The sequence below is a fragment of the Pezoporus occidentalis genome, unplaced genomic scaffold (genome assembly GCF_034315485.1).
Source record: "Pezoporus occidentalis ecotype Australia unplaced genomic scaffold, CSIRO_AGI_Poc_V1 ctg19, whole genome shotgun sequence".
Lineage (NCBI taxonomy): Eukaryota > Metazoa > Chordata > Aves > Psittaciformes > Psittacidae > Pezoporus > Pezoporus occidentalis.
In genome coordinates, this window is record NW_026913748.1 from 1,159,600 (window position 1) to 1,175,181 (window position 15,582).

The 15,582-nt window shown below is 35.3% G+C and overlaps 1 protein-coding gene across 2 annotated transcripts in view; it reads left to right on the plus strand.

The window, feature by feature from the left end:
- Positions 1-2,607: 2,607 nt before the first annotated feature.
- The window catches only part of IGF1 (insulin like growth factor 1), a 50,339-nt gene continuing 37,364 nt past the window's right edge, over positions 2,608-15,582 (plus strand). Inside the window, exons 1-2 of one of the 2 annotated variants that reach the window (XM_062616354.1) lie at positions 2,608-2,938; positions 7,215-7,371. In XM_062616354.1, the coding sequence (XP_062472338.1) occupies positions 2,876-2,938; positions 7,215-7,371 (220 nt within the window). In that variant the 5' untranslated portion in view covers positions 2,608-2,875. The remainder of the gene's footprint in view (positions 2,939-7,214; positions 7,372-15,582) is intronic. The other variant, XM_062616356.1, reaches the window with a different exon arrangement.

A 15,582-nucleotide genomic window follows, 5' to 3' on the forward strand; every position in this document is an offset into this window, starting at 1 on the left:
TATCTCGCACATTTCGTATATCTTTGTGGCTATCGTATCACTGCAGGTTATATTTAAGAAGCCAAACAAAGATATATAGGCTATTGCCTTTTAATGTTGAATTGTTATACACATTCTAATTAAATATTTTTTTCTGACCTGACATCTTCTGTGACTATTTTGATGGCTACCATACACTCTGTAGTTTACAGGTGCATTTGTTCAAGAGAATGTATGTGATGGCATAGGCACTCAATCATAAAGTAGTTATCATACATTACTTTATTCTAAATGTTTTATAAAGTAAAAGCTATTACATTTAACAAAGGAGAAATGAACAGATCTCCATTATTTAACAGACTGCTATACTGACTGGAATATTATCACCAGAATAGAAGCTGTATTTTAGGAAAGTAGTGATTCCGAGGTCAATATGTCCTGAGGAACTCTAGAAAAAAGTGGAATTACTTGTTAGTGAGGAAAAGCACTGCACTAACAGTCTATAAATTACTAAAAAAAACCGTTATTGAATCTCTTGTTTTCTTGCCTTTTCACAATACCCCTTTAAAACAAGAACTAAAAGAAGGAAGTGAAATGGATCAGAGATTTAGGCATCAGAGACTTAGGCTCGTCAGGTGGAATGAGGATAGGTGCTCAGAATGGAAATAATCCATGGAAAGAAAAATTATTAGCAGTTGGGTAGAGACACCATGATTGTCTGGCTAGCTAGCCTGAACACTAAAGTTTGCATCTTCTACTGCATGCTGCTCTCATGATCAAGACAGGCCTGGGGAAACCTGGGAGAAATCAAGCAGTGAGGAGTGAAATGAGGGTTTGAAGCTCAGGCAGAGGGGAAGCGATGAATGAGTGGATTCCTTCTGTTATTTAGGAAGAAAAAGTATGTGCACCCATCTGTACTACTGTGAAAGTAAAAAATAAAGAATATCAGATCTTCGATAATTTGTCTTCCCACATTCTTCTATTAGGCTGGTGAAATAAGGGATACATGTGTGACAAGTTGCAGCAAGCTATGTCAAGCTATGTATAGAATGGTTCCACTATTCAATGACCTCTGAAATACAGAGGGAAGAATAAAACTGACCAGAATATTAAAATACAGTACCTACAATAGAAAGGTGTATTAGAGTACTTGAAATATAGGTATTATCTGAACTAAACAAACCCACCTCAAAGCCCCCATGATTCTGCTATTATGCTACATTAGAAGAAATCCGTTCCAAAGATTAATCAGCTTATCTAAATGTACAGCATTTAAAACTACAAGGAGCAGAGTATTAGCCATTCATAGAGGATACAAAAACCTAAATGTGTCCTTTCTGCCTGGCAAGCACCATATAGTTCAAGGTGGATCTGAAAACTGAGAAGGGACCTGGGCCAACATGATCTCAATTGTTATTTTCAATAATAAAGTACGGCTAGTGCCTTAGCATGCAACACTCATGTGGTAGGGGACAGGGACAAAATGCAGTGTTCTGAAACAGCTCTTATGGAAAGCATGCACTGTTTGTGACAGGTATTTGGTCTGTGGAGCTACAGTCTTGTTTATTCCTCTACATTTAAATGCCATCTTCCAAAGCCAAAGGATAACAAGTACAAATTATATCTATAAAACAGCATCACAACTTTATTCTTAATAGCCAACTATTGAAATGCAAGCATACATTATAAATAGAAAAACAGCTGGCTTGGAGCACATTGCAAGCCACTAACACAGTTGAGGGATTTGAATGACATCATAACCCGTGAGAGCATGTTGCTGGCCAGCTGGTGTTATTTATAATATACTCATAATTGAGGAAAAAATAAAAAGGCAAAAGTTAGGTATTGCAGAAGGAACAAAGTTGAATTCTCTCTTTCCCAGTGTAATTTTAATTGTTATCAAGAGTAATTATACAGATTACTACTAAAAAGGGAGAAAATCACTTTATAATTACAACAGCACATTTACCATAAACGTCGTGGAAGCCCCCTGAACTGGGCTGTGTTCATAGCACTGTAAATTCTAGGAAATAATACGTCTTCTGTGTGGTTGTTAAAAGATCACAAAGCTATTTTTCCCTATTTACAAGTAGTGCTCAACAATTCTGTTATTTTTAGTAAATTACAAACTGCTATTTTAGGGTTAATAGCACTGAGAGTTGGAGGTTTTAATTGTTAGTCAGCATATAAGCTTGCCAAGTTCAATAATGTAAAGATGTATTAAGAAAAAAGTATATAACCGACTGCCTTTATATACTATATAAGTAAAATACCTGTGCCTCTGTGCATAAAGAAAATGAGTACATGTATACAAAGGTATGCATATATAAAAACAATGCCCTTACACATATAAGCTTTTACTTATTTAAAATGCAGACACACACACACACACGTAAATACAAATGAAAACATAGCTATCTGATACTTCACCAGAATACATTTACTTATTTTTCATGGCAGCACAAGCTTTTTTTCTGTCTGCTAACCCCTCAGTCACTAATTCACATTCTTTTAAAGGGAAAAAAATATGCTTCTGTGCTCTAGTTTTAAAATGCAAAGGTATGATGTTATTTGTCACCATGCCCAAAAAAGTCCTTACTCGGTAACTTTGCCAGAAGAGGGAGAGAGAGAGAAGGCAAATGCTCCCCCAGCTGTTTCCTGTCTACAGTGTCTGTGTAATGTAGATAAATGTGAGGATTTTCTCTAAATCCCTCTTCTGTTTGCTAAATCTCACTGTCACTGCTAAAATCAGAGCAGATAGAGCCTGCGCAATGGAATAAAGTCCTCAATATTGAAATGTGACATTGCTCTCAACATCTCACATCTCTCTGGATTTCTTTTTTCTCATCATTACTGCTAACAAATTCATTTCCAGACTTTGCACTTTTAAGAAGCAATGGAAAAAATCAACAGTCTTTCAACACAATTAGTTAAGTGCTGCTTGTGTGATTTCTTGAAGGTAAATCTTTATTACTATTTCAAATAATTTTTTAGTTTGATTTTACTGTGTATTGTCTGCTTCTGGTTTGAAGAGTATTGTGCACTTTTCAATAACATTATTTTAGAACTGAGAATTATTTATAAATTGCTGAACATGCAATTTTATGTGATCTGGAAAATGGCTGTATGTAATAGTTGCAGTTACATAGATAACTGTAAGGGTAAACTATTGCAGATACATGTCTTGATTTTCACTTCTATTGAGACAACTTTGCAATATTTCAGTTATGTCATTATTAAGAGGTCAATTACATCATTGTCTATACTGTTAATTAATGCTTCTGAAAACAAGAACTTTTAGCTGTTTTCTGCAGGTGCAGGGTTTTACAGAAAAAAGGTATTATTCACATGTTAAGTTTCTGCAGTTTTATTATACATAATGATAGATAAAATGTTCAGGCTTTCACAGGGAAACTTTTAAGGGATGTTGTCACTGCAGCAATTTTCTGGCAGCACTGTAGCATTTATTTGCTTTTTGCTTTCATAAATAAAAAGTAAATGTGAAGTTCAGTTTGTTTTCTACATTAGAAACCAGCTGCGACTCTTGCTGACCTTGCATGTTTGTATAGCTTAAGCAATTGTACATAAAGAAAATGGAAATTGCCCTACATGTTCATCTCCAAGTTTTCCCTTCCAGGGAGGGCTGTTTCAGGAAAGTTTGCATGTGAAGTTTCATGTTATGACCCTGTAATTTCTACACATTAATATAAGCTGTCTTTAAGTGAATTTGGCTTCAGTAGGTGCACTGACCTCTGTTTCTGTCAATTGGCCCCATTTCAACTTTCCATTATCAGCAAATTTATACCTTTCAAGAACTTTTTTCTTTAATATTTTGCAAGGACACTTATGCAGCTGACAGAATTCTCCTGTTTTAACTGTTTAGGGCCTAAACTTTTTTTTTTTCTTGAGTGTCTTATACATAAAACACAGCTCATTCCTTAATGTGATTCAAAACACCAGGTCTGTAATTACTATGGATGAAACCATTCTTTTAATGTATAAATGGGCACCCCTTGCAATATACTTGAAAGATGGAGTTTTTTTAAGTAAGTACTGTGCAAGGCACTAAGAGACATAAAAGTAATGTGCTAGCTCCTCAGCTGGTACATCCTGCCAAGCTTCCTTGGAATCAATAGAACATATTGATTTAGGTTAGGAAGTAGCCCAGATACTTTAATCAAAGTTAGCAGTATTTAGATCTTGATCCATTCTAAAGTGTATCTATGCTCTATTTGTATAATAATAACTAATGAATACTGTTATTACATAGTAATTACACACTTCTACTATGGTTTGGTTAACAGGTCCAACCTCTATATAGCAAAATGCAATTTTGAATATAACTCTTGGTTTTTTACCTATAGCATATACTATCCATAAAAATGTTCCCCCCCTTCAAGATATTTCTAATTATTGTGGATGTTCTTATATGTTATTAAAATGACCAAGGATGTAAAAAATTCTTGTGCATAACTTGTGCCAACTGATAGTTTGTTAGCCAAAGAGGACTTATATAGGACAATTAAGAAATAAAAGAGATGTGGAGTATTCGTATATGACATTCCTCTGTGGTGCCACTCTTCTGGACTATTAAAAGTGGAATGCAGCAAAAGCTGGTTATTTTACTAAAAAAAGAGGAAATTCCAGCTGTGAAAATATAGTCAGTCATTCTATGCAACTGAAAGAAGTGCTTAACTAGGCTCATCCTGAACCTGTATTCAATTTCCAAATGTAATTAGATGCTTCTATAAACCCCACCCACATGCCAAAGCATTTTCTTTTAAGCTCTCAACTTTCTAGTCAAATCTGGGACATTGCAAGCACCCTGCCTGTTTGTAAAGAACCTGAAGCAAAATTGGATTACAACTTTGTATTTTCTGAAGAATATTTCCCTCAGACATAAATGGGAACTTTGCTTTTATCACAAACATATTGAATCGACTAATGTTATGTTTAATTAAAATGATGAAGTAAAGTTAAAGTTTTAAACTATGCTCTGGATTTAGTTTTGATGAAACAGCACTCAATTTAACAAATAATTGGTTGAACCCTAGAAACATGTGAGTCTGTTTTCTTTTCCCCAAAGTTTTTACTTGCTTGAAAGTTCTTGACTGTTGTTAAATTTGGAGATAAAGTTAGAAATTCTCTGTGGTTTATACTGTGCAGTCTTCTTGGCTTCCACTAAAGGAAAAACAGTAGATAATATGTTTTGTTGTAGTTTAGTGCTGATATTTATCTGCCAGCTGAAAACTCTTGAAAAATACAGAATTGTTAAATATCTAAGATTTATGTTTATTTCTAGCCCAAATGTTATACAAGAACAAAGTGTTAAATACATAATGTTCTTGTATTTGTAATGTCTTCCAGCCTTCTGAGGCATGTGCTGAACAGCTTTCTGCTCTACCTCCTCAGAACCAGGAACCATCTTAAAGTGCAGGTGCATTACATTTATCTTAGAAATTCAAAAATATGGCAAGGGTAAAAAGACATTGATGCTGTTAAGATATAGAATCATTACAGGAAATAATGCCTTGAGTCATTGTCATTCATTTGTAACCTGATCTTCCTCCATCTGCCATTGAAGTCATGTCCATGCATTAAACCTTGCTGGTTTGTACATGGTAAAGTTGGCTAAAGACTCTTGTGAATGGGAAAATAATTATTCTTTCTTTTTATGCTATATCATGGGATTTAGATTTGTTCATTATTATCACAGTGGAAATATCAGGAAAAAGAAGTGGGATAAATTCTCTTATTTATAGATTTTCCTGTTATTCAGCTTTGACTTACGTTGAAATAGGGGACTCATCCAGCAAAGTACTAAGATCCTTTGCCAAGAAAATAAGAATTCTTAAAAATTGTTAACTAGAGAAGGCTCAATACCCCACTGGATCAGGTCGCATATGAGCAGACTACAGAAAAAACTACATCGTTTTTTCATAATATTAAATGGTCCCTTAAACCCTGAAAAAAACTTTAGGGAAGATTAATCATTTTACTCCAATTACTTTACACTAGTCTGCTAATACAGAGCACTTTTAAGTGAAGGTTAACTGTGTGTGCAAGAAAGATTTGTAACTTCTTACCCAACTGCACTACTACTGTTAACCTTGAAGGAAAATAAAATTTACACCTTTCAAAACTAGCATTTTTGGCAAGTCATCTAAATCAGTTTAGAACATGCATTAAACACATTCTTCACTCTCCTGCTACTAAATATAATTAGCTTTTCCTGGTCTTTAAAAAAAAACAATGTTCTCTTTGGCACGTTAGGTATAACCTTTGGTGGATATAAACTGATCTAAAAGGAACGGTGCAAATTTACACCCATTGAGGACTGGCCTTTCTTTAATCAAAAAGGCAGGAAAAAGATAGTTTGTAACCAAATGTAAATGAGGAAAATGTGTATACCTCGTACCCAAACCTAAGAGGATATAATGGAGGTCAGTGAAAGTATAGCTGCTTCCATCAAGTAAAAATACAAACATTCCAACTAGTGCTTCTCTTAATTTCCTGAATGCTTCCAAATGTTAATTAGCTAGTAACAGAGGATTGTGAGAATTGTAGAATGTAGTTCCCTACTATGGAGGATCCCACATCAACTCTTCTGTAACTTTGGCAAAGTCTACCTTGAAACTTTTGCTTTTTCCTGATATTTCCATTTTTAAGGTGGCTGGAGAACCATGGAGAACTAATTATGAACACTTTTCATACTGGGCCAAATTTCCTTCCACCCTGTTTATAAACATTTATTCTTGTGCCAGTGGTCTCTCTTTAGTTTAAATAGCTTTTCTCTGTCATATGCCACCTCCATCTTCCAAAGTACATTGGCAAGCAGCCATCATATTCTCTCTTAGCCTATCTGGTCTGAGACAAAATAATTCAATGTTGCTTAGTCTTCCTTACTCATAATTCTGGGCTTCCCTCTGCCTGTCTATTGCACTCTTCCATCCCCTCCTTTTGCAGGAGCAACCATAAATCATAGTTATTACAAGGTTCTCTAACTGTGTGTGAATGTGAACCAAGAATATTCACCAGAGGAAAAAATCTGCTTACAAACTACACAGACTAGAATATGTGGACAGTTGCAAAATTATGGTGAAGCATTTCCTGATACTACGTTTATTGTCTAACAAATTACAGTACATATGCATTCTGAACTCACAAGGCTGCAGCAAGCGTTCTCTTTAAGGCTCTGTTGGGAAATTCTGACACTGCTTTTGCTTCCTTGGCAGGTGAAGATGCACACTGTGTCCTACATCCATTTCTTCTACCTTGGCCTGTGTTTGCTTACCTTAACCAGTTCTGCTGCTGCTGGCCCAGAAACACTCTGTGGTGCTGAGCTAGTTGATGCTCTTCAGTTTGTGTGTGGAGACAGAGGGTTTTACTTCAGTAAGTCAACCCTTTCTTTCATTCAACAGCTAACTTTGCCATGTAATACATTGGAGTTTGCAGCTTAGAAATGATCAGACCAAGCTCCAAGTTTGACTAGTATCCTCTGTCTTGGAGATGCCAAAATCTTCAGTGACCGGTTAAATCCAGGTGAAGGGAAACTCACGCATGGCGAGACAATAAAAACTAACACCAGCACAGTCAATAGATAAAATTAAGTCTACAACAGTGTGGATATATTAGTACTCAAATTACTTTGTGGAGGAAGTACTACACTTTGAACAGCATGATAATTTTCCTTTGCTGTGTTTTAGGTTGTACAAACTGGAGTATTTAGAAAAGTAACCCTTTTATCTTAGCATCTTGCAAGTGCTGTCAAGATTGAGAACTGCACACCTTTTAAATAACAGAAATCTATTTCTAATTTTCAGCTATTTGCCACTCAAATAACATAAAATTAATGAAACTTTTAGCTAGGAATGTATTAATTCTGTATTCATTCCTTAATATGTTTATTCAAAACATGCAAAAATTTGTGCTTTTAGAGCCTCTGAAGATAGTGTTTACTCCTAATTATATTATGTACTTGTATGAAGTTCTTGTCTGAAGTTACTTCTCCTTCTGGGCCTCAGTTACTGATCTAAACAAGAATATAACTAAGAAAAGGAAATATGGGGGGGGGGGGGTTAGGCTATAAAGACAAGAAATTGACTGAAGGTTTTTTGTTTGGTGTTTTTTTGTGGGGGAGGGGTTGTTTGTTTATTTCTATATTCTTTCTAAGGTCTAGCTATTTAATTTTCCTTTTTTTTTAATGTTATCCTCATTTTATCCTAATTCTTCCTGCCTTCTAAAGTATTATGTTTGTTTTTCTGATCTTACCCACCCCATTCTTAGTAATTTCTATTAATAGGATATTTGCTTTTGATATTTTTCTCCTTGCTTGAGATAAAAATATAAATCCAGATTCTCACACCTTTAATTTACAGAAAATACTGATTTTCTCAACATACAAGCTACAGACATTTCCACTGTCTTTTTGGCACTTTTTATTAAGGTTTACCTTTGAAACTGGCAGCCTACTTTTTATATATGCAAAGTGATTCACTGAAGAACTCTTCTGTATTTAACAATTTAGCTATCATTCATGAGCATCTAGTTTAGGTTGTGTTTAACTTAGCATTCTGGTGCTAAACATGACATTAAAAATAGTGAAATCCCTCATAAAGGAATTTTTTATTTCCTATCAACTCTTTATGTGTTCACTTAAGCACCCAAATCCCTTACATATATCAGTAGCTGAGTTACACTTAAGGGCTATTTGAGTCATACAAACACTTTCTCTGTGTGGCTGGAAGAAATGTAAAGGAAGACTTTCATCTCCCCCTCCTTTTTCTGCACCAGAAAACAATGAGACAATACACTTCATCCTTAGAACACTACAACAATTGGTTTTTACTGTGCATGTAACCAAAGGCATTTTCCCAGTCATGCCTCTCCTGGCAAAATGTTTGCTGCTTGTTCAGAAAACTATCACGCTTGCTTACAAGAGTGGTTTTTACTGCCAAGCAATCAGACTTATTGTTATGTGTACTCTTTGTGTTCCTCAAGGTAAGAGGACATGTGAAATGCTAGTAATCAACAGTAACTCCTTTTTCAATCTATCTCAGTTATTCTAGGTTTGCATGATCTGTTTCAAATTTCTATATTCCCTAAGCCAAATCACCCTTACTTTAAAATACCAGGATAGGTTTCTGAAGTTTTGAAGATCTTTACCCTTGAAATCTTGAGTTTTATCTGCTGTCAGCAAAGAATTTCTCTCTAGTTTACTTTATTGTTTTCTTACATTCAGAGTTTTCACATGAAATAATGTAACTGCTGACACCATAAAGGTCTACCTTGTTTTGTATGGAAGACTGTGGAAAGTTTTACTAATGAATGACCACCCTGTGTTGGGAAAGTCTGTCAGATTACAACTGAAATATTCAACAGCAATTTTACGAAGTTGATGTGCGGCCCTTGGATGTTAAGAAATGTGTGTCCTCTACATGACTATTTCTGATTCATGAGGCAGCAATTTAATCTTCTTAGCCTTCTCCCTCTTATTTGACAGTGTTAATTTAAAATACAGAACTGTAGAAAAGTAAGTCCAGTAACACTGGTAAAACAAATTGAGATCCTCATATTAAATGCATTACAGAATGTAGCATATTGTTGGAAGTTAAAAATGTTGCTCCTTTCTTGGGACTTTAAGAATCCCACATAATTTGCAGAAGTAAAAAACCACTGAAATTTTTTCTTTCATTGTGAAGAGGATGTCAGTTTAAATTGTATCTTAAGCTTTGTATTCTCATAGTCTGTTTCCTTTATACAAAATGTAATGAATAGTAACGCTTGCCTTTAACTTGCACAGGAAATAGCTTTGAGGAAAGGTTTTTCTTCCATCAGTCTGTATTTCACTAGAGACTACAAATATAAAGAATACCTTTCGGCTGAGGTGGAAATCCTGGTTCAGATTCAAGGTCAAAGCTTCTGACTATTCCTTGGGAGTTGTGGGTGGAAATGAATATAGAAATAATTGAGTTACTTTCTGTTGAAACTCTGTACTCCACAACCACAAGGCTATATATATATGGCTAGGACTGGAAGAAAAAAATTTCCTTTCTATAGTCTACTCTGCCCAAGTTCCTAGGTATAAAAGGATATTCTTTATGGCTTCTGAAGAGATGTCCCAGCTGCTTACCACACAGAAATAAAAGTATTGACTTCAAGAGGAAGTCAAATGTGGTTTCTACTGCTTGCTTTCTTCATGAGGTAGACTGGCAAGGAGCATTTCTCCAAGTTTTTTAGTGGAGAACATTGTAGAAATCCCAAAATGGAGCATCTGCTTTTTCCTTTAGTCACATGTAACCACAGCCAACACTGGCTATTTGTTGGACAGCTTTTTCTCCCACATGATTCACCACTGAAGAACAGGGTGTTGGCATCTTTTATCCAGTAACATCTCTCTAGCAAAATTTGTGCCACTCAAGTTCCTGTGTGTTAGCTCCTCTTAGGAGAAGCCAACAGAGAGTCTGGCCAGAGTTACACAAGTGGCTCCACAACTCTTCCCAATAATGCTTCTCTGGTCTCAAAAACTTTGGATTCAACAGTCATGGAGCATAGTGAGATGTCTGCTCTGTTCATTTGAATTTGAATGCCTAGAAAGCTCTACCATGCCACTGCTATTACAAAACAATGCTGAGGGCAGAGAATGTTAGAAAAACTGAAAGCGCAAGTTACAGGAAACTTACAAAAGCAATAGCCCAGGAGGGAGGAAGTTTTCTTTGAAATAGTCTTGTCTTATTACAGGAATTTTAGTTTGTAGATTACTCAAAAAAACCAACAAAAATAACAAACCAAACCAAACAAACAAACAAACAACCCCCCCAAAAAAGCCAAATACACACATCATCAGAAAATATAAAAAATTAGGATCAGACAGTGAACACATTTTTTGGTATTAGAACTGTCATCGAATCTCATTGTTTTATAGAGCTAAGGTATATATGGAGGATTTCATGCCTTTCAAAGCAGGAAATAAACAGCATAGTGCTAGGAAATTACTGCTTGTTTCTTCCATTTCCCTTTAATAGCTTCTTGTTTACTTCAGGAAGTCTGCTTTTAAGATGCTATTAAAGTTTCTAGGCCTGTCAAACCTATCAACTAATTGCAAGAGATGGCATGACACTCGGTTCTTTAACTACTCCATACCTGTAGGAGCTATGAGTCATTAGCTCTCTGGGTCCCTGATTCAAAGGATTGTTAACATTACAAGCCCAGGAGAGGCAAGCTGAAAAACTGCCATGGACACACACAGCCTGTGGTGTCAGTGACAGTCTTACAAATCTCTGCAAACATATGCTGGTCATCTTGGCTATGTTCACATAGCAAGATCTGACAGTGTTTTTAAGTTCCTTGGTCTGGCTACATGCCCCATTCATGTCCAAATCCTGTATCCACTGAAGATTTGAGTGTATTCCTTTACCCCCAGATTCTTCTTACAAGAAAGCTAACCTAGAAATGAACTAAAATGTGCTTTAGCCAAGTCTGCAGGGTCAGTGCTCAGGGAACCAGAACTATAGGCACAATTATTGATATACCTCTGTAAGAAAAAGAACAGCGCTGGCTTCTGGAATGGTATCACCGTATAGTTAAATAAATGATACCTAAGTTTGGTGTGTGCTTTTTTTGCCACTGGTGGTAATCATTGAGGAAGTTCTTAAAATAAGCCAGTCTTTCAAAGAATTTTGTCCTTTTATACCTCATTAAGTAAGGCTAGGGAATTTTCATAAAGACTAACCTTAGTTTAGTGAGTTTAATCTTCTTAAGTTAGCTCTGTAATAACAGAGGGAGATATTCTGCCTTCTTTCTGTATGGGTCACACTGGGTCTGGGAGGATTTAGCCTCTAAAACACACTAAATTTAGACTGCAAACAGGACTCCTCTACAGCTAGTTCTCAGGTCACCAAGGATTTAATAATTTTTCAACCTGTTCATTAAAAGCGACTGTAGTAGTAATGGTAATTTTAATGAGGTGATTGGAAGTAAACCATTGATCAGAATTTCAGCAAGAAACATCTCTGCAAAAAGTGGCTACTACCAAAACCAAATAAGTACAGTTTCTCCATAAGTTTAATTTAAATGTGTCCCTATTAGCTGTTAGATGTTAGAGATGAAAATGCTCTGTAATGGTGTTTGCCTTTATTTATGCACTAGACCAAATTTCAAATTTGGTCTCAAATAGCAGAAAGCTGTTATTTGACATTTGATTCCTTAACTGCTATATGTGTATTTAATACATTGTTTAGTCTCATATTGGATAAAGTCACTCAGAGAAGCACTTGGCAAGATCAGCATTAATTCTTGGCATAGCTGCCCCTCTTACTTTTCCACTGAATCTTAAATACCAAGAAAAACCCTGACTTCAATTCTGGCATAGACTTTATGCAACTGGCCAAAACCTTTGCATATGGACCTCTTCATTTCTTCTGGTATTAATAATGCATTTGATCAACAGCTGCAAGAGTTGTAAAGCAAATTACTCAGTTTAGCAGAATCCACAGTCTCTTAATTAAAAACTTTTGCCTTAACTACTTGAGCATCTAGGGCAATCTATACAAAGTGCTCATTCAAAGAAGGAAGTTCATACAGCCATTTCTCTAGAGATTATTCAGCACTTTAGCTCTTATGCATGTTTCAAACCCTCTCACATCACTGAAAATCAGAAACTTAAAGCCATTTCCATTTCAGAACTCTGCTAAAAAAAAAAAAAAAAAGGATAGATCTGAACTTGTTTATTAAACCACACTCAAATATAAATATTTCCCTGTGATACAAGCTTACTTGTTAAAATATATGACAATGAATGAAAGGGGTAACCAACAGTTAAGTAATTTCTCAGTCTAGAAATCAAGACAAAAGTAATACCACAAATGTATACTTATTGAAGAATTTATGCTAAATTTATCTCTGGTAATAACCACAGGAACTTCCATGTCAGAACAAAGAAAAAGCCATTTCTTCATACTTTCTTTGTGGTGCATTTAATGCAAAATCACTATGCAAGACATACCCAAGTACTGGGTCTAATAGTTCAGTAATGACAAGCATATTTCATGTTTGCATCAGTGAATGAGGTTGTGAGAACAAGAATTTTAACAAACCCATAGCCTTTGGAGAGGCATACTGTATACTGACCAGATAGTCACTCCAAATTCTAGAAAATTTTTTATTGTCACTGTAAATAAAAGTTTTAAAATTGAATCGTGTTAAATACTAAATGCCGATTTCAACCAAGAGGCTGTACCTTAGGCACTGTTTAACACATAACTTTCAGAATAATGGGATAAATTGCTTTTCTTACTTTATTAAAGCAAGTAAAGCCAAAGTTCTTTTCAGACTTCTTTAAGTATTAGACAAATTACAGAGGTGTGCTTCTCTTGTCAGTTTTATCCAGGAAACTTTTAGGTTAAATTCCTGATTGCCTTTCCAATGTCAATTCCTCGTACATTGGTTTGGAAAGCAAGTCTGAAATACTTGCTGTATTTTCTGTTTGAATCCCATGTGCAGTCAAGTTTAATGTTTTCAGTGTTCTTAATCTTACAAGAAAGAGTGGAAGTTGTTTACCTAATGTTAAACTGTTTGCTAGTGAAAACTGGAGTAGCTTCCTTTTATCAAAGAAACAATTTAGGGCTCATGGTTTGTTTGGGTTTTTTGTTTTTTTTTGCTAAGTCTACAGCATATTCATATATTTATCTCACTTTAGAAATTCAACTGTGATCGCAGTTTTCCCATCTATGTAATATGACTGTTCTAGAGTAAGAGAATGTCTTCAGAGATCAAACCCTTCTGGTTCCCTATGTGTTCATAACAGAGTGTAAGAAGGAATAGAGTGTCTTGTTGAAACACTTCCATTAGGAAATTATGGCTTACACTCAAACCTGAAATTGTATGATTATTTTCGATACAGAACTATTTGTTTATAGTGTTTTTGTCTTTGTGTGTTGGGCAGAAATTTCCACAAGGCTGAGTACGCAGAAATAGGAAGGGGTTTTCTCAGACCACCTCAGTGAACAAACTGTTTTCTTTCTGAAAATAAATATTCTAGCAATACTTATTAAGTATTTCTATCTCCAAACAAGAAAGCACTGAGGTAACACCCCCAGCTCCTATAAACAGCAACTTCTAAGGAAAGTAAACACTACTGAAAATTGTTCTGACTTCAAAGGAATATTAATTAACAGCCATATCTTACTAAGGCAACGGATAAAAGCTTAAATTATGCACACACACTCTGCGTTTCACAAGTTCTAAAGAATATTTGCAAATGTATTGCTTATGCAAAGCTAGAGAAAGTGTAAGTGTTGTGGAGAAAATGGTAGAGAACATGTTATGATTGAGGATTTGAAAAGATCAGTACATTCCTAATTAGTACAACACAGCCATCAAAAGTATGTATAACAAATTCAATTTACAATAGGGGGATTTATTGAATTTATAGTGCAAGAAGGTGGCTAATCTATTCTCCCAAGCAACAAGTGATAGGACAAGAGGTAACAGCATCAAGCTGCGTCAGGGAAGGTTTAGATTGGATATTAGGAAAAATTTCTTCACCGAGAGGGTGTTCAGGCATTGGAACAGGCTGCTGAGGGCAGTGGTGGAATCACCGTTCCTGGAAGTACTCAAAAACCATGTAGACAAGGCCCTTAATGACATGGTTTAGTGGTGGGCTTGGCAGTGCTGGGGGAATGGTTGAGCTTGATGATCTTAAAGGTCTTTTCCAACCTAGTTGATTCAGGGATTCTGTAATATTATTTTTTTTTCTTCAGACTTACATTAACAGTACTGAATGTTTCTTTTAGTTCAGCCCCATCAAAATGACTGGATAAGAGCTTCTACTGTTATACTGAAATTTTTACAACTTCTTTTTGTAAGTCTTAATTGGTTACTTTAGGTTACATGGAAGCTAGTAAGGACATCTATTTTAGGTTAACACAGCAGGTTTAAACTGAATGCATTTCGTACCTTGAAGCTTCCATAGACAAATAAGATGTAATAATTTGTTTCTACATCCCCTGAATTCCTGAATTACTAGTCAACAGGTCTTCCATGAAAAAACTTAGTTTTTCCTACGTATTTCAAGTTTTATGTTTCTTTCCATTAAAGTTTCCAGCCTTTCACAGACATATTTAGTTTGGCAGGAAGAATCTGGTGACTCATAGACTGAAGAGATTTGAGAGCAAGCTACTGAAAATGTATCTAATTTCTTCTTGTGTAATTTGGGAGCAAGCTGCTGATAGTACGTCTAATTTTTCTAGTTTAATCAGATGTATTATTGGCAAATACATGTCCTGAATAAAAGCCATGTTTATTCCTGAAATATATAGCTAAGATTAAATGCAAAACCATACATATTTGCCTTAGGACACTTCTGTTTTTCTAATTGTTTCAGGTATTTTACTCTAAAACAGTGGGCATTGAATAAAAACAGAGGTACGACTGTAATAATTTGCATTATGACCCTACTTATATTTTGGAATTCAGTAATATCAAAGTATTTCTTACTGATGTTTTTTGGGTTTTTTTCAAGGGAGGATAGAGGAATAGAGGTGTGAAAAGAATAGGTGATGTTGTTATCCCTTCACAAGTCATATAGAGAAGGATAGATGCATT